The sequence below is a fragment of the Myxocyprinus asiaticus genome, chromosome 25 (assembly GCF_019703515.2).
Source record: "Myxocyprinus asiaticus isolate MX2 ecotype Aquarium Trade chromosome 25, UBuf_Myxa_2, whole genome shotgun sequence".
Lineage (NCBI taxonomy): Eukaryota > Metazoa > Chordata > Actinopteri > Cypriniformes > Catostomidae > Myxocyprinus > Myxocyprinus asiaticus.
Genome location: NC_059368.1, coordinates 41322013 through 41349367, shown reverse-complemented (window position 1 = coordinate 41349367; position 27355 = coordinate 41322013). Strand labels below are relative to the sequence as shown.

Here is a 27355-nt window from a genome sequence, read left to right as displayed (position 1 = left end):
CAAGGAATGCAAGAATCTCTTACATCAACGGAAGATTGCTTTTCACTGATGTTTCCGGCCAAACTGAGAATAGATGCTAAGGATGGCCGTAGAGAATTTACATGCCCATAGCAAGCATTATCCTACATAAAGACACTGGAGTGAGTAAGCCATTTGGTGATTTTAATGTTGCCACCTCGTGGACCTGTCTCACTGAACATATACTCGACTGCCCGAGGAAACTGGGCTCTTTTTTTGCTTCTTTTTGTGCTGGTTCCGCCTAGTTGCTGGAGTGTGTTTTGTGTAATATAATTTCTTCGGGACATCTTGTGGATTAATCTGCTCGTTTTGGGTGCTTATGCCTCCTGTTGGCTGGAGTTAGGTTTGGTGGAATATTTCTTGCAGGACATTGGAGTGCGTTTGACTGCCCGAAGAACTGAATGGCCTGTTTTTTTTTTTGGTGTGTTTTTTTTTTTTTGGTGCTGGTTCTGCTAGCAGCTGGAGCTTGTTTTGTGGAGGCACACATCTTTGAGACAGTTAAGTGGATGAATCTACATGTTTTTTTTGTTGTTGTGTGTTTATTTTGCTTTGGGGCACCCCATAAAAAGAAGGAAGGTTATTTCTTTTCTTAAACATAAGAAATATGATATAGTGTTTCTTCAGGAAATGCATCTTTCCCCAGAGGAAGCTGAAAAATTTGGGAAGATATGGGGTGGACATGTTTTCTTTAGTGCTGGCTCAAGTAAGAGCAGGGGAATCATTACATTGATAAGTAAACATCTACAATTCAAATGTCTCAAACAGATTAAAGACAAATTAGAAAAAGTAATTATTGTTTTAGCAGAAATTCAGGGGCAAAGGTTGATTTTGGATGATATATACGCACCTAACGCTGATGATCAGGGATTTTTTATAGATCTTGAAGGGATGTTGCAAGCCGCTGGCACCCCTCATGATATAATATTGGGAGGAGACTTTAATCTTTTGAATGACTCAGTCCTTGATCATAGTGAAGCAAAAGTGTGTAAGCCCCTGTAACACTTCTCAGTGGAAAGGAGGAGGCAAGAAACAAGATTTCCTGGTTCAGGTAGGCATTTAATTGTGCACCCTGATGCTTACAGTTCCACACACACTCGACAGTTTCACAAGCAAATATTTACTTAAAGAGTCCCACTTCATTACATCATCAACATAATAACATATAGCACCGTGGCCTTCCTTGCGCCAGTCTTTCTCCCCATCTGCTGGCGGTGTGGCTATTTTATGCCGCTCTCCCCGTGCTCACTGAAATTAGAGACAGGTGTTAATCTAGCTCAGGTTTAAGCACCCTTACCGCTTTCTCTCTCTCCGGAGAGATGCTTAACCACGCCCCCGCTGCCACAGCCCCCTAGAGCAACAGTCCCCAGACACTTCACAGGATGTGACATTTTTTTCTAGAATAGATTTTTTTTACATCTAAGTCCCTCATTTCATCTGTTGTTTATTGCTCAATTGGAAACATCTTAGTCTCAGATCACGCCCTGATGAGTTCAGAGGTGCTGCCATATATGGAGAAAAAGAAATCATATAGTTGCCACTTTAATGTATCCCTTTTGCAAAATCCTGAATTTCAATATATGCCAAAAACTGAAATCAATGTTTATATGGAGACCAACTGGTCCTCAGTATACTCTGTGGGCATGGCTTGGGAGGCACTTAAGGTGGTTCTTAGGGGCCGGATCATACAGTATGCCTCATTCATAAAAAAATCCAAAGCATGAGAACTTGTGGAGTTGGAAGGGAATATTAAAAGTGCCGAGGCAGAGCTGAAGTACCGAATGTTATCTGATGGCCTCAGAGAATTGACCTGATTGAAATACAGATATTATACTATTTTGTCGCGAAAGGTGGAGTTTTGGCTATTCAGGGCAAGACAGTCATACTTTGAGTTGGGGGACAAAGCAGGGAAGCTTTTTGCTAGATACAGTTGTGCTCAAAATTTTGCATACCATGGCAGAAATTTTGAAATTTTGGCATTGATTTTGAAAATAGGACTGATCATGCAAAAAAAACTGTCTTTTATTTAAGGATAGTGATCATATGAAGCCATTTATTATCACATAGTTGTTTGGCTCCTTTTTAAATCATAATGGTAACAGAAATCACCCAAATGGCCCTGATCAAAAGTTGACATACCCTTGAATGTTTGGCCTTGTTACAGACACACAAGGTGACACACACAGGTTTAAATGGCAATTAAAGGTTAATTTCCCACACCTGTGGCTTTTTAAATTGCAATTAGTGTCTGTGTATAAATAGTCAATGAGTTTGTTAGCTCTCATGTGGATGCATGTGCAGGCTAGATACTGAGCCATGGGGAGCAGAAAAGAACTGTCAAAAGACCTGTGTAACAAGGTAATGTAACATTATAAAGATGGAAAAGGATATAAAAAGATATCCAAAGCCTTGAAAATGCCAGTCAGTACTGTTCAATCACTTATTAAGAAGTGGAAAATTCAGGGATCTCTTGATACCAAGCCAAGGTCAGGTAGACCAAGAAAGATTTCAGCCACAACTGCCAGATTTGTTTGAATTGTTCGGGATACAAAGAAAAACCCACAGGTAACCTCAGGAGAAATACAGGCTGCTCTGAAAGACGGTGTGGTTGTTTCAAGGAGCACAATACGATGATACTTGAACAAAAATGAGCTGCATGGTCGAGTTGCCAGAAAGAAGCCTTTACTATGCCAATGCCACAAAAAAGCCCGGTTACAATATGCCCGACAACACTTTGACACTCCTCACAGCTTCTGGCACACTGTAATTTGGAGTGACAAGACCAAAATAGAGCTTTATGGTCACAACCATAAGTGCTATGTTTGGAGAGGGGTCAACAAGTATTGTGCTCCTTGAAACAACCACACCGTCTTTTTCCAGACCAGCCTGTATTTCTCCTGAGGTTACCTGTGGGTTTTTCTTCATATGATCACTATCCTTAAATAAAAGACAGTTTTTTTGCATGATCAGTCTTATTTTCAAAATCAATGCCAAAATTTCACAATTTCTGCCAGGGTATGCAAACTTTTGAGCACAACTGTATATAAAGCAGAGATATATATACCATTCCCTCAGTGAAATCTGCTGGTGGTGAAATTTTTACCTCGGCCATTGATATTAATAATGCTTTTAAAGAATTCTATCTTGATCTCTATAGTTCCACGTCTTCGTCTTCTGATGAAGATATTAGAAATTTTGTGGAACCATTAGAACTCCCTAAACTGACGAATGAGCAAAAAAATTCTCTTGATAATTTTTAACCTACAGGCAAGTCTCTGGGGCCAGACAGATTTGGCGCTGATTTTTTAGATCTAATGCTACAGAACTGGCTCCAATCTTGTTAGACGTTTATATGGAATCATTAAAGAATGGAAAGCTTCCACCAACCATGACACAAGCCCAGATCAGTCTGATTCTTATAAAGGACAAAGTTCCAATCGAGTGTAAGAGTTACCGTCCAATTTCCCTGATCCAGCTAGACATTAAAATATTGTCAAAACTTTTGGCTAACCGATTAAGTTATGATATCTCTTATACATATAGATCAGGTGGGGTTTATTCGGGGCTGCAGCTCTTCTGATAACATTAGGCGTTTCATCAATATCATGTGGTCAGAGGTGAATGATCAGACTCCGGTCGCTGCCATCTCATTTGATGCCAAAAAGGCATATGATATGGTAGAATGGGATTATCTTTTTAAGATTTTGATTATGTATGGATTTGGGAGTACATTTATTGGATGGATTAGGTTACTTTATAGACACCCGGTAGCAGCGGTACAAACAAACGGATTAATTTCAGATTATTTTACTCTTTCCCCATTATTGTTCTGTGTTGCCCTGGAACCATTAGCAGCCACGATAAGAAAGGAAGATGATTTTATACTGGTGATGGCGGGAGGGGTGGCGCATAAGCTTTTCCTTTATGCAGATGATATTTTATTATTTGTCTCCGACCCTACTAGATCTATGCCTTGCCTCCATAGAATTATTCAATCCTTTTCTAAGTTCTCGGGATACAGAGTTAATTAGTCTAAATCCGAAGCTTTGGCTCTGACAGCGTACTGCCCGGTAACGGCTTTTCAGCAGGGCACTTTTCAGTGGACCAAACAGGGCATTAAGTATTTGGGTATTTTATTCCCAGCAAATCTGAGTTAATTTTGACCCTTTAATAAGAAGGTTTTCGAGCGATGTGGATAGCTGGGCTTCACTACATTTATCTATGACTGGGAAGGTTAATGTTATATAAAATGAATTGTATTCCAAAATTCAGCTACCTACTACAGTCTCTCCCCATTGAAGTTCCCCTCTTTTATTTTAAACAATTTGATAGTATAGCTAAATCCTTTATCTGGAATGGTAAACATCCTCTGATGCATTTTAATAAGTTACACAGGCCAACTGACAAAGGTGGGTTAGGTCTTCCTAAGATTTTTATTTACTATTATGCTTTTGGTCTCAGACGTTTGGCGCATTGGTTACTTCCACCTGAGAGAGCCCCTCCCTGGCTCTTTATTGAACAGGAGGTCCTTGCCCCTATCTTGCCATTGCAAAGTCTTTCTACTAATCTGCCCAGAGAAGTAAAGACACATCCTGTCATCTTGCACATGCATTTAGTGTGGACAAAAGTTTCCCGCGTGTTCAATTCGGACATTTACCTGAACGTTGCCGCAATTATTTGGTTTAACCCTAAATTGTGCGTTAATAAGTCCCCTTTCTGCTGGACAGAATGGATTGAGAAGGGTGTTACTACGTTGGGTGACCTGTATGAAAATGGAGCGTTGAGATCCTTTGAAAATATTATACAGCGGTTTGGGATTCTCAGATCTCAATTCTTCAGGTACTTACAGCTGCGCCATCTACTGTGTACCACATTTGGGTGTAGTATGCAGCCCCCTAAAGCAGCAGACACTCTTGAGATGGTGCTTGCTGTTTTCGGAAAGGGTCATGAGGCTTCAGCATACTATTGCTGGCTAATTCAGAGTCTAGGGGACAGGGTTTTTTTTTGGGGGGGGGGGTTTCCCCTTTTTCACCCAAAATGGAATGCCCAATTCCCAGTGCGCTTTTAAGTCCTCGTAGTCGCGTAGTGATTCGCCTCAGTCCGGGTGGCGGAGGATGAATCCCAGTTGCCACCACGTCTGAGACCATCAACCCGCGCATCTTATCACGTGGCTTGTTGAGCGTGTTGCCACGGAGACGTAGCACGTGTGGAGGCTTCACGCCATCCACTGCGGCATCCACGCTCAACTCACCACACGCCCCACCGAGAATGAACCACATTATAGCGACCACGAGGAGGTTACCCCATGTGACTTCACCCTCCCTAGCAACCGGGCCAATTTGGTTGCTTAGGAGACCTGGCTGTAGTCACTCAGCATGCCCTGGGATTCGAACTAGCAAACTCCAGGGGTGGTAGCCAGTGTCTTTTACCACTGAGCTACCCTGGCCCCTGGGGATGGGGTTTTAACATCTCTTAAGAAGTTATGGGAGAGAGACTTGAATTTAGTACTGGAGGATGAGGAATGGGGTAGGATTTTTAAATATATCAAGTCTATGTCTAGGGATGCAAGGGTGTGCCTCATTCAATTTAAGATTTTGCATCGTTTTTATTGGACTAAGATTGTATAGGCTTGGCCTTAAAGGCACACCTACTTGCTGGCAATGCCAGTTGGAGGATGGTGACATAGCCCACATTTTTTTGGTTCTGTACTAAGATTCAAGAGTTATGTCTGTCAGGTCTTGAGCACTCAGATTTTATTCTGCCCCAGACTTTGTATTTTGGGTGATGGAGTGGGTATTAATATAGGGGACAAACACATAAAAAACTGGGTCCTTACCAGCGTGATGATTGGCAGGATGGTGATTCTTGGGGGATGGAAGTCGGTTGGTGAGCCCTCATTTCATGAGTGGTGCACTGAGTTGGGCAAAGTGGCTGCTTTTTTTTCTGGGTGGGTAGGGCATATATATTGATAAAAGTTGGTTCTGTGTTTCCATGTGTTGTTTGTGTTAATGTGAATTTGGATCATTAAAAAATTGTTAATGAAAAAAAAAAGAACTGCATTCTTCCACCTCAGAAATATTGCTAAGTTATGACACATGCTATCTGTTTCTGATGCCGAAAAACGAATTCATGCGTTCATGACCCCAAGACTAGATTATTGTAATGCATTACTAGGTGGATGTCCTGCAGGTTTAATAAATAAACTTCAGTTGGTTCAAAATGCAGCAGCTAGAGTGCTAACTAGAACCAAGAAATATGATCATATCATCCCCATTTTATTGCCGTTACATTGGCTACCTGTTAAGTTTCGTATTAATTTTAAAATTTGGTTAATTACTTACAAAGTTTTGAATGGTCTAGCTACAAAGTACTTAAGTGACCTTCTATCACACTATAATCCACCAGGCTCACTATGATCGCAAAACTCTGGCCTGTTAACAATACAGAGAATATCAAAATCCACATGGAATAATCTACATATCAGTGTTCAGAACTCAGACACACTCTCTCAGTTTAAGTCTAGACTAAAGACTTATCTATTCAGCCAAGCATACACCTAATTTATCCCTCAATTCATAGTTATGCTGCTTTAGTTAGGTCTGCCAGAACCGAAAACACTTCAAGTGAATGACATCTATGCTAATTTTATTCTATTTCTTTCCCTGTTCAACAGTTTACCAGAGACTGCCAGATCTGTCTCTGGTCCTGCCTGGTGTCCGACCCCCATTGTGTTGCTGAGTGATGATGACCAACTGCAGCATGTGCCAGCCAGACTTCACAGAGGATGAATTGATGCAAACTCAATGACATAGGATTCTTCATGAGCCACTGTCTGAAGCATGGGCTCAGGATGAAGTTCACCAAAATTACCTGCCATAAGCTTCCAGCTGGACTGCGATGCTCCTCACTAAATGATCCCTATATCAACTTGGTCAAAGGAGGGACAACACTCTCTTTATATATATATATATATATATATATATATATATATATATATATATATATATATATATTACTTGTATTTCAAATTATACATAAAAAAAAGAAAAAAGAAAACACATACATACACACATAACTAAATAAATAAATAAAAAAGGACACAGACAGAGTAACCCTTCACATCCAAGCAATGTATGCTGCTTGCAGGAGAAGAAAATACATAGCAATGGAAATTAACAAGAAGTGAGGTGGTTGTAACAAGAATGACGACCTGTTACTTTAATGTAATGAGTACAGACATCACGGATGATAAATGCATACAGGAAATTAACAAAACCTTAGTCCTAGTTAGGCCGCAGGTGACTAAAAGGGGTTCCCACAGTTTATCAAATTTAGCTGCAGTTCCAGATAAACTGTATGTAATTCTTTCCATGTGTAAGGTGGAGGTTAGCTCTGCAAGACAGACCTGGAAGAGAGGCCTTGCTTTTTTATTCCACAGAGACCAAATTACTTTTTTTTTAGCAACAATCATTCCATATTGCATGGTCGTCTGTATACCAATCCCATAATATTCTAAAGAATCTGACCAGCCCAGTACTGCAGTCTTTGGATCAAGTGGTAAATCACAGTTATAGACCTTGGAATAGAACTGAAAAATTTCATGGGGGCCTGGGTAGCTCAGCGAGTAAAGACGCTGACTACCACGAGTCACGAGTTCGAATCCAGGGCATGCTGAGTAACTCCAGCCAGGTCTCCTAAGCAACCAAATTGGCCCAGTTGCTAGGGTGGGTAGAGTCACATGGGATAACTTCCTCGTGGTCGCTATAATGTGGTTCGCTCTCGGTGGGGCACGTGGTGATTTGTGCGTGGATGCCGTGGAGAATAGCGTGAAGCCTCCTCACGCGCTACGTCTCCGCGGTAACGCACTCACGTGATAAGATGCATGGGTTGACGGTCTCAGACACGGAGGCAACTGAGATTCGTCCTCCATCACCTGGATTGAGGCGAGTCACTATGCCACCACAAGGACTGAGAGCGCATTGGGAATTGGGCATTCCAAATTGGGGAGAAAAAGGGGAGAAAAAAAAAAAAGAAAAAAGCTCTGAATCTGAGAGCACAACAAAAAGAGGTCCCCAAGAGAGCTTTCAGCAGATTGGCACTTATCACAAATGGAGGAGATAGAGGGGTAAAATCTGTTGAGCTTGATTTTTTAATAGTGCAGTCTAGGTATAATTTTGTACTGAATAAGCTGATGTCTGTAGTTGATAGAGCAAGAGTAAATAGAATGAAGGCATTTATCCCAGTCTGCCTCAGAGACCTGCACCCCCAAATCTTCCTCCCATGAACTTTTCAAATGAAGAGAGGAGAATTCAATCTTATCTGTGAAGGCACCAACAAACTTAGAAACTAAGCACTGGGAGAGCTAGAGAACAAATCAAATACCTTGTAGTCTATGGATAGTGTCTCAAATTGAGGAATATTTGTATGAACATAGTTCCTGTTCTGGAGATATCTAAAAAAAATGGGATGGAGGGAGTTCGTATTTCACACTCAACTGGGAGTACCTGGTGAAAACATTGTTGATGTACAAACCTCTAATAATGAAAATTCCTTTTCTTCGCCACTCCATGAAGACTGTGTCTGAGGATGAGGGTTGATTATAGCAGTTGGTTATAGCAGATGGGTGTGAGAGGTATTTGGTAACTGAAATATTTTCTAATCTGATTCTATATTCTGACTTCATTATTAAGAATAAAATGATGCCACAAAGAGCAGGGCCGAGAGGGAGGAACAAGTGGCATCTTGCTCAATCGCTAACCAAGATGGAATATCTGCAGTAACATTGCCTGGAGAAGCACTTTCCCAACAAACAAGAGCTCTACAATTTGCTGCCTAATAATAATGTTGGAAATTAGGTAAACCAAGGCAGTTTATGACTGTTTATGCTTCTGCACATTTTTTTTTTAGATATGCGAGTCACTTTGAAACCCCAAACAAATGGCATGACAGTGGAATCAAGAAGTTTAAAAAATGATTTCGGCAGAAAAATGGGCAGATTCTGAAAAAGGTATAAAAATCTCAGTAGGGTCACCATCTTAACTGTGTTAACATGACCTATCATTGAAAGCAGAAGTGATCTCCATCTTTCTATGTCCAATTTTAGATTTTCTAGCATCCTCAAAATATTTAACTTGTATATCATCTTTGGGTCCTTGGGAATAGTTACTCCAAGATATTTTAACTTATCTGAAGCAATCTTAAAAGGTAGGTTCTGCATAAAAACTGGGCTATATTCTTGCTAACATGCATGAATTCGCTCTTTTGCCAATTAATGGAGTACTCTGAAAATTTGCCAACTTATTCTACAAGGTCCAGCAAGGGTGTAATGGACTGCTCCGGATGTGACAAATACAAAAGAATGTCGTCGGTGTAGAGAGAAATAGTATGCTCTACATGACCTAAATTAGGGCCCATAATCAGTGGATGATGTCTTATGGCTAATGTCAATGGTACTATAGCAATGGCAAACAGCAGGGTTGAGAGTGGACACCCCTGCCATGTTTCCCTGTGTAACAGAAATTGTGGCGATTTGTCTAAGTTGGTTAGTACTGCTGAACTTGGTTGCGAATAGAGCATCCTGATCCATAAAGCAAATCTGTCTCCCAAATCAAATTTTTTAATGGTTGCTAGGATGTAATTCCATTCCATCTGGTCAAAGGTTTTTTCTGCGTCTAGGGAAAGAATAGCTAGTTTAGACTAATGTTCATGTTTCGAATAAATAATATTCATTAAATGCCTAATATTAAAAATGAAAATCACTTGGGGATGAAGCCTGATTGATCGGGATGAATGACTATTGAAATACATTTAATCTAACTGCCAGAATTTTGTTAAACACTTTCACATCTGTATTAAGAAGGACGACAGGATGATAAGATGTTTCTGTTTCATATTTATCCTTCTTTAAAAATAAAGAATTGTTGGCAGAGTACATAGATAAAGGGAAAAGCTGTCTGTCAAATGAATGGTTGAACATTCTAAGAATAAAAGGAGCAATTTTGTCCTCAAACTTTTTATAAAATTCAATTCCAAACCCATTAGGCCCAGGGGCCTTCCCATTAGGGAAGGACTTGATAGCATCAAATATCTCTTTAATAGTAATTTCAGAGTTCAATGCTTCCTGATCAGCTTTACTCAATTTTGGAAGAGGTAGAGATTGAAGGAAGTTGGAAATTACTTTGGGCTGAATGCAGGCCTTAGATTCATACAAGATCGCTCTGCTGTGATACTTAGAAGAGGAAACATTAGATATTAATTTGGAACCTATAAAAAATAAATCTATTCTGGAATATGATTTATGAACCCGAAAAAAGAATACTCCTTATCGGTGGGGTGTTGCAACCTCCAGATATCTACAATGTCTAACGATTCAGTAAGATGTTTAATGACTGTTGTGGAATTAGAAGAGTTAACTTGAGCTGGAAATTTGTCTAAAATAGGATACAAACACAATTGAAGTCGCCACTTACAATTAGATGTGTGTTTGATGTGGATGGTAAAAAGTTAAATACTTAAAAAAAAAAAAAAAATGGGGGTCATCAAAATTAGGAGCATAAATATTTAGTAAAGTAAAATGTTTTGAAGAAATCAAACCAGTAATGAGGATATAGTGACCACTGGGATCAATTACTGTTAATAAATTTACAAAAGGAACAGTCAGACAAAAAAGTATAGCCACACCTCTGGCCTTGTGTGAAAATGTAGCCTGGAATACCTGCAAAATCCAACGACAGCAAAGGTGTTTTTGCTCGCCATGCTTAATATGCTTCTCCTGTAAGAACATAATGTTGGCTGGGATAGAATTTAAATATGAGAACACCTTAGCCCTCTTAGCTTAACCGTTCAGATCACGCACATTCCAGCTTGCAATTGTGATGTCACCAACCCGAGAATAATGTCTGATAAATTAACGTTAGGGTCGCTAGCATGAGAGCAAGCCTGAGCCCCGTCAGACTGACTGGCTTGTTGTTCACAAGTTTCCTCCAATGTCTTATCTCCTTTCTTGGATTTGATCTTCGCCATGACGTCTGTGAGATGTAAATGTAGCTAATATGAGTGGAACTTTGCTTGAATTACTGAAAAAATTAAACATAATCGAGGAATGTGGAGAGCTCCACAAAAAAACTCCATACGGTGCTCTCTAGCGCCCCCTGGGACAATACACAATACACAAAAAAATAACTACATAGAAAAGGAATTAACCATTAATAAAAGCATTCATTGGCCAAAATCAAAAGACAATATATATACATGTATTTCCTCAGTTAATTCGGGATGACTTCAAGGACTTTAACACTAAAACTTATAGTTCATACACACAACACTTAGTTTACTAACTTTAACCACTAATAGTTCTAAACATAAATATCTAATATTGGCATTATATTAATTCATTTTCTGTTATAACAATTTCATGTACAGCTGCTTTGAAACAATGTATGTTGTGTAAAGTGCTATACAAATAAATTTGACTTGACTTGCAGCTTTTGACACAGTAAACCACCAGATCCTCCTGTCCACTCTCTCTGACCTGGGCATCACAGAAACTGTGCATGGATGGTTTGAGTCATACTTCACAGACAGATCCTTCAATGTCACCTGGAGAGGAGAGGTTTCCAACTCACACCAGCTGACCACTGGTGTTCCTCATGGATCAGTGCTTGGACCCCTCCTCTTCTCGATCTACAATACATCACTCGGACTGGTCATTAAGGCACATGGCTATTCCTACCACTGCTATGCAGATGATAAACAGCTTGACCTGTTGTTCTAGCCAGATGACCCCACTGTCTCAGCTTGTCTCTCTGCCTGCCTCTCTAAGATTTTGGCCTGGATGAAGGAAAGCCACATTCAGCTCAACCTTGCCAAGACAGAACTCCTCATGATCTGAGCAAACCCATCTGTTGACCACAACCTCTCTTTTCATCTTGTTTCAACTACACTAATGGCAACCAGGATAGCCCGGAACTTGGGAATGTTGTAAAATGACCAACTTAATTTTACCGCCCACATCTCATCGACTGCCCAGTCCTGCAGGTTCATGCTTTTCAACATCAGGAAAGTCAGACCTTTCCTGTCTGAATATGCTGCACAGTTCCTGGTGCAAGCTCTGGTCATTTCAAGACTGGACTACTGCAATGATCTGTTGGCCAGCCTCCCAGCTAGTACGATTAAGCCACTGCAGGTGGTCCAAAACGCAGCAGCGCATCTGGTCTTCAATCAGCCAAAGAGGGCTCAAGTCACCCCACTCTTGATTTCACTCCACTGGCTACGAGTTGCTGCCCGCATCAAATTCAAGGCTTTGATGCTGGCCTTCAGGACAGTCAATGGAACTGCACCCTCTTCATTTCACTCCTCCAGGTCTATGTCCCACTCCCAACTCACTCTCTGTGGTCAATGAACAAGCGGTGCCTGATAGTCCCGTCGCAAAGAGGCACAACATTTATTTCACGATCATTCACTTTCTCTATTCCTCTGTGGTGGAATAAGCTTCCAGCCTCCACACAATCTACCGATACCATCTCAACATTCAAGAACCAGCTGAAAACACATCTGTTCTGCAAGCAGTTAACCAATCCACACTAAATGCACTTACTATTTAACAATATTAATAATAATTATAATAATAATACAAATCCTTGTCTGTCTCTTTCTTCTGCACTAGCTTCTATAGCAATACTGCAGATACTTTTAACTTTTGTATGACAAATTGCTTGCTTTGTTCCTCATTTGTAAGTCACTTTGGATAAAAGCATCTGCTAAATTACTAAATGTAAATGTAAAAGTAACGCAACTGTTTAGTGAATTTGTCCCTGAGCATTGTCTGTATTTTTTACAGAGACTGCAATGTCATTATTTGAATGAGCAACCACTCTGTTCTACTATTTTGGTATTACTGATTTCAAATTTACCAATGCCTTCTGTAAATGTTACATAAAATAACAAAAACAAAAAAAACTATGTTTAAATGCTTAGGTCAGACACCCTCTTCTTTTCAAAGTGTGTGATTCTTGGTAAAACTGAGCAGCAATGTGTACCAAATATTTCTAGCTCTTTAAGTCTACCACCACCCAAGTAAATTAAGATACATTATTAATAAAAAAAAATTATGGAAGAAGAAGATGCATCAAGAGTGCAAGATGCATACCTGTTGGTATGGGAGTTGTTGTGCATGAACCAGGAGCGATTGTTGTCCACATACATGGCCCAGGCCTTATCATCCTTCCCTAGCATCATGTCCTTCAACGTATTAATCCGTGCCACACCGAATGCAGGATCAGGGTGGTTGTCATAGCGATCCACGCTAAGTTCCCAGTAATGTATGCCCTTGGAGAAGGCAGCGGTTCCAAGCACCACCCGATCATCGTAACTGTTACAGGTCACCGTCTGGTTTTCATTGGACAGGACAATATCTTTGTGAGCTGATGTGGGGTCAAAGGTGAACCATGCGACTGCAAATGGAATATAAAATAAATGCATTAGCACACAGTTCATGATAGCCAGGATAATTCAGTTTGGTCACAAATTATGTTTGTTCAAAAAACACATATTTTGCAGATAAAAAGCAGCTAACCAGTCAGTTAAGAGTTTGATCAAAACAAAATCTCACAGTGGTTTTCTAGGTTATTGCACCAAATTTTTGGTCCACCATCCCCTTAAAGGAATAGTTCACCCAAAAATTATAATTCTCTCATAATTTACTGACCCTCATGCCATTCCTCATTTTTTTCTTCTGCTGAACCCAAATGACAATTTTTTTGAAGGTGTTTTTTCCAAAATGGGGATCAAACTTTCAAGCTCTAAAGAGCACATAAAGAGCACATAAAGGTAGCATAAAAGTAATCCATAAGATTCGAGTGGTATATTCCACGTCTTCAGAAGTGATACGATCACTTTGGATGAGAAAAACTCAAAGATTCCTTTTTCACTTTGAAATTTGACATCGGGTCCAATGTCCATTGTTGTTGGAACATGGAGGTGTATACTGCTGATTTTGGCAAATGTAGTAGGTCAGCCAGATATTCTATGCCTACAAGAAATGTGCATACTTTGCACAGTACTACATACAGCCACAATAGTAAGAGAAGTATGCTTGTATGCTATTCCGAACATAACCTAGTCTAGGATTGTTACTTTTTTCACTTAAATTTGTCAGGCAGTATTATGCAAAAATATTTTAAACAAAATCACTTGCGGAATCTCTAATTAGGATATAAAACAGTTTAGGTCATCTTCATTCGCTGATCATACTGTATATACAAACATATTCACTCTTTCAATAACAAATGAAAAATTCAAGGTATGACACTGGTATGCTCGTTTAGAAGTGGAGTTTCTCTCATTCAGCAGCGGTGTGACCGCTAGACTATTTTAGCATCAAAGCCTTGCACGTGCTGTTAAACTCTGCAAGTAGCTGTTGTTTAGGTTCATGTTTAAACTGGTTTTCCCACACACACCAACTCACATCCACATCCTACAAATGTAAGTGTTATTGAGCTTAGTGACATTGTCTCAATACTAACACTCTGTGGTTCTCAACTGGTTTTGCTTTTGGGACCCAGATTTTTCATTGGACATTAAGTGGCTACCCACCATAGTAAAAAAACATAACCTATATTAAATATATCTTGGGTTGCATTTTCTTGTATTTTGCATAGTTTTGTTCATGGTTTTCTAGGATAAATGCATGTATCAAGTGACATAATTTTTGTTGTTGATGTCAACAACAAAAGATACAGGAAGTTTTCTGTTCCCCCTTTTAAAAGTTGAGGAGAATATATGAGCCAATTATATTTACTATCTAGTTTATTTCCTAATTTCAAACAGAACATATATTACTCAGGAGGAAAACTTTGTTCATAATTTGTCCACAATTCTTGGAGGTCCAGACTTTAAAGCCCTTTAAATATATTTTTCATAATAATAATAATAATAATAATAATCTTTATAATAATAATAAATTAATTAATATGAAATGATTATTTTTTGTTTGTTTGTGGATTTTCTCCCCTTTTCTCCCCAATTTTTGGCATGCCCAATTCCCAATGCGCTCTAAGTCCTCAGAGAGGACTGAAAACGAATCTCAGTTGCCTCCACATCTGAGACAGTCAATCCATGCATCTTATCACGTGGCTTGTTGAGCGCATTACCATGGAGACCTAGCATGTATGGAGGCTCACACTATTCTCAGCGGCATCCACACACAACTCACCACGCGCCCCACCGAGAGCGAGAACCACATTATAGCGACCACGAGGAGGTTACCCCAATGTGACTCTACCCACCCTAGCAACCGGGCCAACTCAGGTTGCTTAGGAAGCCTGACTGGAGTCACTCAGCACGCCCTGGATTCGAACTTGCGACTTCAGGTGTGGTAGTCAGCGCCTTTACTTGCTGAGCTACGATTATTAATACGAAACTACAACATTTTTGTCAAAATATCAGTTACTGTTACTACTGTAAAATCGTAAAACACTTTTGTAAGAGTGATGTGTAATTAAATAAATAATAATAATAATAAAATATTTTTGCGCATTAGCACAGTGGTGCTCTGTTCCACCTCACTGCTGTTTATAATGTTGGGGCTGCCTGTTTGAGAGGTCTGACTTCATCCATAGCAATTTAAACTAGAAAATTAAATTTTAATTACACATCATCACCCTGACAAAACTGTTTCATGATTTTACAGTAGTAACAGTAACTGATATTTTGACAGAAAATTTTGTAGTTTCATATTAAATAATCTATTAGGTAGAATCTATACTACATTTTATAAAAATTATAATACATTTTTATTTTTATTTTATTTACATTGACCTAACCATGGTAATGAGGAGCCATCATGGTTTTACCTGTGCTTATATGACTTTATAAGGGCTTTGAAGCCTGGACCTCCGAGACTTGTAGACAAATTATTAAAAAAGTTTTCCTCCTGTGTAATATATGTTCTGTTTGAAATTAGGAAATAAACTGGATAATATATATTAGGAGCTCATATATGCTCATCAGCTTTTAAAAGGGGGGGCGGACTTCCTGTATCTTTTGTTGTTGACATCAACAACAAAAATAATTTGATACATGCATTTATACTTGAAGACCACAAACAAAACTATGCAAGATACAAGAAAGTGTGACCCAGGATATATTTAATACAAGTAAAGGTTTTTTTACTATGGTAGATCGCCACTTGTCTGTGGTAATGGAGGGCGTGGCCGAGCAACGTCTGTGGAGAGCGAGGCTGTGAGAGGAAGAACGGTAAGGATTGACACCTGTGGGAAATTATCTTTAACAGCTGTTTGTGTTTGCAGTGAGAGCTGAGAGGGATATAAAAAAGCAGTCCAGTACGCTGGAGGGGGAGAGAGAGACACATGCAGCAGAGTGTTCTGTGTGTTTTGTGTTGTGCTGAAAAGCAAACCTTGTTGTATTAGACGAGAAAGTGTGTAAAATAAAAGTCTTGTTTTGAATGTTTACCCGGCCCTCGCTTCCTCCTCAAGAAGAAAGTCAGAGACCTTGTCACAGTGGGGCCGAAATCCGGGATTTGGAGGAAGTTATGCTGTCATGGAGTCCTCGCTCTTCGCAGAGCTAATCGAGACCCTCGCCAGCATCCACCAAATGCAACATCAAGCTCTGCTTGAGCTGCGCCAAGAACAGAAGCAGCGATTCCAGGTTATCCTTCAAGCTCAAACAGAGGACCGGCAGGTGCTATGGAGCGTGATACCCCAGGGGGCTTCCACTGGGGTGACCTCGGCCACTGCCCCCACCATGACCCACTTCATGCTCATCAAGTTGGGGCCAGAGGATGACCCGGAGGCATTCGTGGAGCTGTTTGAGCATGTGGCGGAAGCAGCGGGATGGCCAGAGTCCCAGTGGGTGGTCCACTTGCTGCTGCTGCTGTCAGGAGAAGAGCAACTGGCAGCCCAACAACTATTCGGCCGACCATTTGCCTTTGCCCAACAGCTCTGTGACTCCTGCTGGCAGTGGCTGCTGGCAGCAGAATGCGACGCCACGGCCGTAGTCAACCTGGTGGTGCTGGAGCAGCTGATCAACTGACTACCAAAAGGAACGGTGGATTGAGTCCAGTGCCACCTACCGGTGTCGCTGGATGAGGCGATCAAGCTGGCAGAGGACAATTTGGCGGTGTATTCGGGGCTGGCGAGCCCTCTTCTTCGCTCTCTCTCTCTCCCTCTCTCTCTCCTCCCTCCCCCTCATCCTGTTCCTATTCCCCGGAAACAGGGAATTCCTACCCCAAAACTGGTTCCCTGGTCCCGTGGGCCATTCAGCCTGCAAGTTTCCCCTAACCCTATCCGCTCTCCCCCCGCAGGCTTGTGAACCCTCTGCCACGAGTGTGGGCATGAAGTCTGGGCTGGTCTGCTGGAGCTGCGGGGAACCTGGGCATTTTCAGGACCGATGCCTCACGAAGGAGGTGCAGACATTGGTCCGGGTCCCCGATGCGCCACAGGCCACCCCCGATCAAGCATATCAAGCCTGGGTGGATTCAGGTTGTAATCAAACCTCCATTCACCAAAGCTTGGTTCAGACCGAAGCTTTGGACCCAAGCTGGAGGGTGAAGGTAAGGTGTGTGGATGGGGATATCCAAAATTACCCTGTAGTGATGGTCACTATTAAATTTCAGGGACAAATCATAGTGTTGAGGCTCCGGTTAATTCCTGCCTTATCCATCCACTAATCTTGGGAATGAATTGGCCGGCATTTACTGCCTTATTAAGGGGAATGTGTGTGGATGGGTCCTGCAACAAAGCGTATCAGTGTGTGGTTTGTGACTCGCTGGCTGGGGAGGCAGAGCCAGGGCCGTCTATGTCAGCTCCACATAGGAGGACGTAAGGGAAAGGGAAGTTTTTCCCTCTGGTGCAGATGCGAGACAAGACCCTTACGCCTTTGATCAAGTGAAAGTGATTGATGGTCAACGCCTCCAGCCAGATGTTGCACTCGCATATCTGTTTTTTTTTTATTATTAAGGAGGATACAACCCAATTGTTAGTACTGAAGAGCCGGGAAATGTTATTCCAGATGGCTCATTATAATCTGATTGTGGGTCACTTAGGGCAGGGAAAAACACTAGACCATCTGATGGCCCGTTTCTATTGGCCTGGCATTCGCGGGGATGTTCGCAGGTGGTGTGTGGCATGCCGTGAATGGCAGTTGGTGAATCCTGCGGCCACCCCAAAAGCGCCATTGTGCCCCCTCCCATTGATTGAGGTCCCCTTCGATAGAATTGGCATGGACCTCATCAGGCCATTAGAGCGGACGGCACACGGGCATCGCTTTGTGTTGGTTCTGGTGGACTATGCAACGCGATATCTGGAAGCAGTACCTCTGAGCAACATCTCAGCACGTAGTGTTGCAGAGGCACTCTTCAGAATAATCTCTCATGTGGGGATTCCAAAAGAAATCCTCACTGATCAGGGCACAATGTTTATGTCACGTACACTACGTGAACTGTATGAATTATTGGGGATTAAATCGATTCGGACCAGCATTTACCACCCCCAAATGGATGGCTTGGTCGAACAATTTAATCAGACACTAAAGAATATGATTCGTAAGTTCATGCATGAAGACGCTCGAAATTGGGACAAGTGGCTCGAGTCCCTATTATTTGCAGTACGAGAGGTCCCACAAGCCTTCACGGGGTTCTCCCCATTTGAATTATTGTATGGGCATCATCCGCGCAGCGTGCTCGACGTCATACGGGAAAATTGGGAGTAGGGACCTTCAAACAGCAAAAACAAAACTCAATACAGTCTCACAGTCTCAAGTCACAGAGGTTGCCAGGTTGCCAGGTTGCAAGGAGAATTCTCTGACGTGTTCTCGCCTCTTCCCGGTCATACGAAACTCATAGAGCACCATATCGAAACCACCCCAGGGGCAGTGGTACACAGTTGTCCCAACCAATTATCCGAACATAAAAAAAGTGGTTTGGGAAGAATTAAAGGCCATGCTAGATATGGGGGTAATAGAAGAATCCCACAGTGACTGGGCCAGCCCGGTGGTGCTGGTTCCAAAGTGTGATGGCTCGGTCCAGTTCTGTATGGATTATAGAAAAGTAATTGCGTGTCTAAATTTGATGCATATCCAATGCCTCGGATTGATGAACTCGATTGGTTAGGCGCGGCTCACTTTTATTCGACACTGAATTTGACAAAGGGATATTGGCACATCCCCTTAACTCCCATATCCCATGAAAAAAACAGCATTTTCCACACTGTTTGTCTTAAACCAATTTGTCACCCTTCCTTTCGGTTTGTTCGGGGCCCCGGGGCTACGTTTCAGCAGCTCATGGACAGAATCCTCAGACCGCATGCCGCTGCCTATCTGGACGATATAATTATTTACAGTAGTGACTGGCAGCAGCACCTGCAGCATCTGAGGGCTGTCCTCAAGTCGCTGAGACTGGCAGGACTCACGGCAAACCAAAAGAATTGTGCAACTGGACGGGTGGAAATACGGTATCTGGGCTTCCACTTGGGTCATGGACAGTGCGGCCCCAAATTGATAAGACTGCAGCGATTGCAGCTTGCCTGAGACCAAAGACCAAAAAGGAGGTGAGACAGTTCCTGGGGCTGGCTGGGTATTATCTTAGGTTTGTGCCTAACTATTCGACCATCACCAGCCCGCAGACTGATCTTACTAAAAAAGGGAAACCAGATCCATGTCACGCAGGCATTCACCAGGTGAAAGCTTTACTTTTCGGTGGGCCATTATTGGACTCTCCTGACTTCTCTCTCCCTTTTATCTTGCAGACGGACGCTTTGGACAGGGGGTTGGGAGCGGTACTGTCCCAGATGGTGGAGGGGGAGGAGCGCCCCGTGCTGTACATTAGTCGCAAACTCTCACTGAGGGAGACTAAGTACAGCATGATAGAGGAGTGTTTGGCCATCAAGTGGGCAGTCCTCACCCTCCGGTACCCGTTGGTATCTAGCTCTCCAGCCTTTTAAGTTCGAGGTGGTCCACAGGCCAGGGGCGCAGATTGCTGTGTCGGATTTCCTCTCTAGAAATGGGGGGTTGGGGGGATTGGTAAGTCACAGGCCGGATGGCTCCCCGGCCTGGGTCGGGTGATGTGTGTATGTGATAATGGGGGCGTGGCCGAGCGATGTCTGTAGAGAGCGAGGCCACGAGAAGAAGAACGGTAAGGATTGACACCTGTGGGAAATTATCTATAACAGCTGTTTGAGATTGCAGTGAGAGCTGAGAGGGATATAAAAAAGCAGTCCAGTCTGCCAGAGGGGGGAGAGAGAGAGACACATGCAGCAGAGTGTTCTGTGTGTTTTGTGTTGTGCTGAAAAGCAAACCTTGTTGTGTTAGAGGAGAATGTGTGTAAAATAAAAGACTTGCATTGAACGTTTACCCGGCCCTCGTTTCCTGCTTGAGAAGAATGTCATAGACCTTGTCACAATGTCCAATGTAAAATCTGGGTCCCCAAGCAAAACCAGTTGAAAACCACTTCTCCAGAGCACATTTAACTGCTGGACTACTAAATGTGAAGAGTGTAATTTTTTCAATGTTCAAATATTTTCTTGTATCCCAATTTAATATGAAGAGGCGACTGTAAGATTAATTCTCCCCATAAGTGTAAACACTGGCACTTTTAAAGCATTGCTATGTTGGTTTGAGCACCTTGACCAGCCCCAATACAGCAGCATTTACTAAAACAGTGGCATTTGAATTTGGGACGGGACTATTTGTTTGACCAATGGCATATGGGAGAAATGTTCGAGATACCTGTTTGAAAATGGTCATCTTTTTGCAATTCCGTTTGGTGCCCCTATGGTGCAGAAATCGGGTGTAATCTGATTACAAAGTAATTACTTACTGTAATCTAAATATTTTAAGTCAAAAAGTAGTGTAAGTACTACTTTATAAATTATTGTAATCAGATAACATTTACTGACTTTCAATCAAGTTAATTACTTTTAAGTACATTACTTGGGTTACACATAGGCTATTCCTAAAATAATATTATTTATGTAGAATACATGTAAAATATGAATTATGTTCATATGTACGTGTTTGCGAAGAGTCACTAGAGTCACTAACTAATCATTATAAGGGAGAAACATGTGGTGCTGAATGCATGTGTGACAATGAATAAGGAAGAAATATAGCCTATACATTATTTTGAATTTACTGAGGAAAAACAAAAACTATAAAATATTTTACAAAGTAATCAAAAGTAAATTATTTAGTATTGTGATAACTTATTATATAAAGTAATCAGTGAAGTAATCTGAGTACAAATTTAGAGAAATAATTAGTAATTTGTAGTGGATTACATTTTTGACTAATTTACCCAAAACTGATATAACCAACGTAATAGTGTACCGAATGTAGCAAATATTATAGTATATTTTGCTACAAAAAAGAATGCCGTGCAGTCATCTGCATAGAGACAATGAATCGTTTTTTGAACTAGTTAATTTAAATTAACTATCTGAATGAACCATCTGACATACCAATGCTGAATATGAGAGAGTGGACATTTTGACAATAATGACAATAATTTTTAGGGCAAGCTTTGTTTAATCTCGTTATTCAACTGAACTGCACAATGAGAACTTTAACAGCATAATTTTCTGTTACAGCATAATTTTTTGTAAAGCTGCTTTAACGCAATGTGTGTTGTGAAAAGCGCTATAAAAAATATGACGACTTTTGTATGACAAATTGCTTGCTATGTTCCTATGTTCCTCATTTTAGATGAGTACGTTTGCTGGGTGTGCAATACAATATTACAAATAATACTCGTTGGAAAACATACAGTACACTGTTTGAAAAACATCAGTCATTGGCTGCATGCTCACTAGATATCAACAGTCGGCATTAGGCCTTAAAAACCCATATGGGTCACCCACTAGTTTTGTGTTTTCAAAGTTGAAGTCTCACTGTCTACAGTAAAGATCTTATACAGGTGCATCTCAATAAATTAGAATGTTGTGGAAAAGTTCATTTATTTCAATAATTCAACTCAAATTGTGAAACTCGTGTATTAAATAAATTCAATGCACACAGACTGAAGTAGTTTAAGTCTTTGGTTCTTTTAATTGTGATGATTTTAGCTCACATTTAACAAAAACCCACCAATTCACTATCTCAAAAAATTAGAATACATCATAAGACCAATAAAAAAAAAAACATTTTTAGTGAATTGTTGGCCTTCTGGAAAGTATGTTAATTTACTGTATATGTACTCAATACTTGGTAGGGGCTCCTTTTGCTTTAATTACTGCCTCAATTTGGCGTGGCATGGAGGTGATCAGTTTGTGGCACTGCCGAGGTGGTATGGAAGCCCAGGTTTCTTTGACAGTGGCCTTCAGCTCATCTGCATTTTTTGGTCTCTTGTTTCTCATTTTCCTCTTGACATACCCCATAGATTCTCTATGGGGTTCAGGTCTGGTGAGTTTGCTGGCCAGTCAAGCACACCAACACCACGGTCATTTAACCAACTTTTGGTGCTTTTGGCAGTGTGGGCACATGCCAAATCCTGCTGGAAAATGAAATCAGCATCTTTAAAAAGCTGGTCAGCAGAAGGAAGCATGAAGTGCTCCAATATTTCTTGGTAAACGGGTGCAGTGACTTTGCTTTTCAAAAAACACAATGGACCAACACCAGCAGATGACATTGCACCCCAAATCATCACAGACTGTGGAAACTTAACACTGGACTTCAAGCAACTTGGGCTATGAGCTTCTCCACCCTTCCTCCAGACTCTAGGACCTTGGTTTCCAAATGAAATACAAAACTTGCTCTCATCTGAAAAGAGGACTTTGGAACACTGGGCAACAGTCCAGTTCTTCTTCTCCTTAGCCCAGGTAAGACGCCTCTGACGTTGTCTGTGGTTCAGGAGTGGCTTAACAAGAGGAATACGACAACTGTAGCCATATTCCTTGACATGTCTGTGTGTTGTGGCTCTTGATGCCTTGACCCCAACCTCAGTCCATTCCTTGTGAAGTTCACCCAAATTCTTGAATCGATTTTGCTTGACAATCATAAGGCTGCGGTTCTCTTGGTTGGTTGTGCATCTTTTTCTTCCACACTTTTTCCTTCCACTCAACTTTCTGTTAACATGCTTGGATACAGCACTCTGTGAACAGCCAGCTTCTTTGGCAATGAATGTTTGTGGCTTACCCTCCTTGTGAAGGGTGTAAATGATTGTCTTCTGGACAACTGTCAGATCAGCAGTCTTCCCCATGATTGTGTAGCCTAGTGAACCAAACTGAGAGACCATTTTGAAGCTGATTGGCATGTCACCATATTCTAATTTTTTGAGATAGTGAATTGGTGGGTTTTTGTTAAATGTGAGCCAAAATCATCACAATTAAAAGAACCAAAGACTTAAACTACTTCAGTCTGTGTGCATTGAATTTATTTAATACACAAGTTTCACAATTTGAGTTGAATTATTGAAATAAATGAACTTTTCCACGACATTCTAATTTATTGAGATGCACCTGTATATCTCTGCAGAGCAGCTAAAGGGTGATGAGAGATGAGTTTTCCTCAGGCACTAATTAAAGAGAACATTCACAGCAGGCGTTCTTCCTTTTTATGAACATGGGCCACACAGAAAAAAAGAGAATACATAATGGCGAACTTGCAGAGAATGAAAGAGAAATTGAGTGTGTGTGTGTGCATACAAGAGTGAGATAGAAGAAAAAGATTCAAGGATTCTCAGAGACCCTTTCGAAGGTAAATTAAAGAAAATGTGTGAAAAAGTTACCACAGAACACGCACCATCAGATGTCTTCAGAACAACAACCTTGCTGTAGGCTCCCACACCAGTAGAGTTATAAGCTTTGACGCGAGCGTTGTACGAACTGTTGAAATGAAGGCCGTCCACTGTACAGACGGTCTCTTTACCCATGTATACCTCCTGGAAGATATAGATCAATGGAATAAAGACAGGGAAAGTGAATGAGACTTAGAGTCAAGGGTGAAAATCATCTACAAAAACATCACATTGCATAAGATATAAGGAAAAGCTGCATATTTGTCATGAATTATAAAATAAGGTTTAGAACTTTTAAAGAGAAGCAGGAAATCTCTCATTCTACAAGCTAAAAAGCAAAATAACGTAAATAGGTTTAAATTTGTGACTACCATCTTATTTTGCAAAAGGTCCCAGATTTTATATTGGACATCAAGACTCAACAAAATACCATCTTTAATGTAGTTAGGGTCATATTTTCTTTTGCCGGTAACGCTTTAGAATACAGTTTCAAATTTAATAGGTAACTATGCAGGAATTAATGCAAGACAAATGAGTAGTACTACATTAACACTTCAGTCACAACTATTAACTAATGTAGAAACACAATTAACTAATCAGTAAGTAATACCAGTCTAATGACTGTGGTAGTTAGCTAATCAATATTTACTGAATTTTATTTGCCTCATTGTAAACGATTAACTAACTCTGGGTAAATTAAAAGAACTACTAATTAATTACTCATCACAACAATAACTCTTCAAAATCCAGTGTTTAAAATGTGAGCAATTATACTTTTATTGTCAACATAAAATTGCATCATCAGAGATGCATACGCATCATGTGTTCTTTAACCGGAAATCAGTTATGAATGTAGCACCACTCTAAATCACTGGTCTATAGTGCCTGGTCAATTATCATAACTAGTTGTCTTTCCTTAGATAAAGGGATGTTGTACTGTATGTCTCCAACCTCTGTATTATTTGGGGTATATTTTGTAATCATTTATGAATAACTTGTGCAAGTTACATACAGTAGTACATAATGAGTTCTTCTCAATAATTACAATAGAAAAGTTAAAATCTTGATTAACCCTTAGTAATTAGTCAGGTGTTGCCACATCCATATCAAGGAATTACTAAAGATCTGGAACAGTATTCTAAAGTGAAAATAATGGTAATGCATTACTAAAGAATGAGATCTTATTGTGTCCTTTCTTAAGAGTTAATGGTTATCTTGAACAGTATTATAAAGTGAAAACACATTATAAACTACAGTATATGTATAGGTATATAATCATAGGAGAGGTGTATTCAAGTCATTTTTATACAAATTGCATTTTTCTATATTTAAATAACTTAATGAATTAAATAATCTAAACTGTAAAACTACATGTCCATCAAGCCTCTAATCCAATCAGAATTCTTGATATTCGAAGCTGGAGCTGAGGAGGTGGGCAGGGCTAAAACTTGACCGTTCTGCTTGCGCCGCTCCGTCTGAGCGTCTCGATGAGCACATAAACACATGTAAGCATTTAATACATAATTTATGAGTATTCAAAAGTATTTCTGGAAAGCTATTGAGTGGACTAACTGTTCAGGGTGGAAGTGCACAGACAGGTGGAATCAGCCACAGAGCAGCAAAGTTTTCCAGTTAAGTCTTTTGGAGATCAGCGCACCTGCTTGCCAACACTTTATTTATTTTTTTACAGTACGTTGTAATGTTATGCTTTTAAAGTCAATTGTGGAAATAATGTTTACACTAATCGCTGTGTATTAAACCGGCACTCGTTCATGGCTGCAACTGTGAGCACCAGCCTTTAAAAGCATTATATCCTGCTCAGTTTATGATTTCTGAGGCCCCAAGCAAGCAACCAACCAACCTGGGGCCCCATTCTGAAAAATGTTGCTAAAAAAATTACAATTTATTTTAAATTAAAATTTTAAATTCTTCCTATCAGCCTTGTAGCCAAGTACATTCAAAATGTTTAATGACATAAAAATGTAGTTAAAGATAATTAATGCATGTTTTCCAGTTTTTCCATAATACAGTGATAAAAAAGCAATATTTACCTACATATATGTTTACAAAACACTTTGTGTGTGTGTGTGAACAGGGTGTGCAAAACCTACTAATTCACCCAGTAACATTTTGAAATTCAGTTGTTACAGCATATATTAATATTATAACTCAACAATTATTTATTGTTGTCCAGATTGTCATTATAATATGATACATTGTTATTATTATTACTTTGAGGATTTGTTGTAGCCTATACAATAGTAATATAGTTCTGTCTTATTTACTTTCACCTGGAGCTTATATACTAATGCAGCAGTGTGTTGTTCATCATGTTGCAATAAGCTGTATTTTATGTAGGCTAAGCATCGTAGGCAACATTCGTTACAGTATTGTAACAGTAAACATACAAGCCATGGCGGACCCTCAACACACTAGAGCATAAGAAAAAACAAAAACATTATTTTTTAACAAAAAAACATTTATCAAGCGCTGAAACTTTGCTTGGTGCAGAATAACCTGGATTAATGTTAAAAAGTAACAGTCACCTCTTTGCAACCTGAACTTGTTCAAAATGTTAAATCTTTGTGACACCTGAGCTAAAAACAATCTAGACACAGCACAGCTAATGAAACAGAACGCAGGTGTCTCGACATGCGTTTTTGAGACCTGATATTCTTTTTAATTTGACACAGTGTATAAAAATGTGTCGGTCCTGCGTGAGACACTGAAGAAATAGCGAGACGCGGTACAGCAGTCAAGGACGTTTGTCCAGCGTGTGTTTAAATAGAAAATCAATGGAAAAACAGAGTAGATACACGCAAAAACACATTCAGTGTGAACGGCCCCTCATCCTTTTGCGTATATCTGTGTAAGCGCGTGTGGGCGAAACAAGTGCATATTTTTCACTGTATATTTTTTTCATAAATTACAAACCCGAAGCCAAAGTCCTACTGACCCTAACCGAGACCGCAGACAACAGCCTATTCACGTGTGTACCCAGAACAACATGTCATCCCTCAAGCGGTTTTTGCAGAGCTTTCCTACTCGGGCCGGGGGCCCCCCGATGTCCGGGGCCCCATGCAATTGCATGGTTTGTGTGGTGGTTAAAACCGCTACTGATCCTGCTCTAGGTTTGATAAAAGATATTGTACACCAATAAAGTGTGTATTATGCATTATATGGTCAAGGAATTTAATGTCACAAGAATATGTTTTGAATATGTGTGAATGTTTTTGTAACTGATCTGTTTGTATCTGATTACATTAATAAAATGTAGTATTCACTCATAACTGACCAGTAACACCTCAGTTACTATTAATGGTTTATAATATGTTTTCACTTTATAATACTGTTCAAGATAACCATTTACTCATAAGGAAGGACACAATAAAATCTTTTTTATTGTTGAGTTACCATGATTTTCACTTTAGAATACTGTTCCAGATCATTAGTAATTTTTTCATATGGGTGTGGTAACACAACTCATTACTAAGGGTTAACCAAAATTTTCACTTTCCTATTCTAAGTAATTATTGAGAGGAACTCATTATATACTATTGTATGTAACATGCTCAAGTTATTCATTTATGATTACAA

At 40.2% G+C, this 27355-nt stretch overlaps 1 protein-coding gene across 5 annotated transcripts in view; it reads right to left on the bottom strand.

The window, feature by feature from the left end:
- LOC127415801 (E3 ubiquitin-protein ligase TRIM9) overlaps positions 1-27355 on the bottom strand; it is a 260197-nt gene that overhangs the window by 22103 nt on the left and 210739 nt on the right. For all 5 annotated transcript variants that reach the window (XM_051654752.1, XM_051654751.1, XM_051654753.1 and 2 more), the window contains 2 exons: positions 23764-23902; positions 13163-13466 (listed from right to left, as the gene is read on the bottom strand). In XM_051654752.1, coding sequence (XP_051510712.1) covers positions 13163-13466; positions 23764-23902 — 443 coding nt within the window. The remainder of the gene's footprint in view (positions 1-13162; positions 13467-23763; positions 23903-27355) is intronic.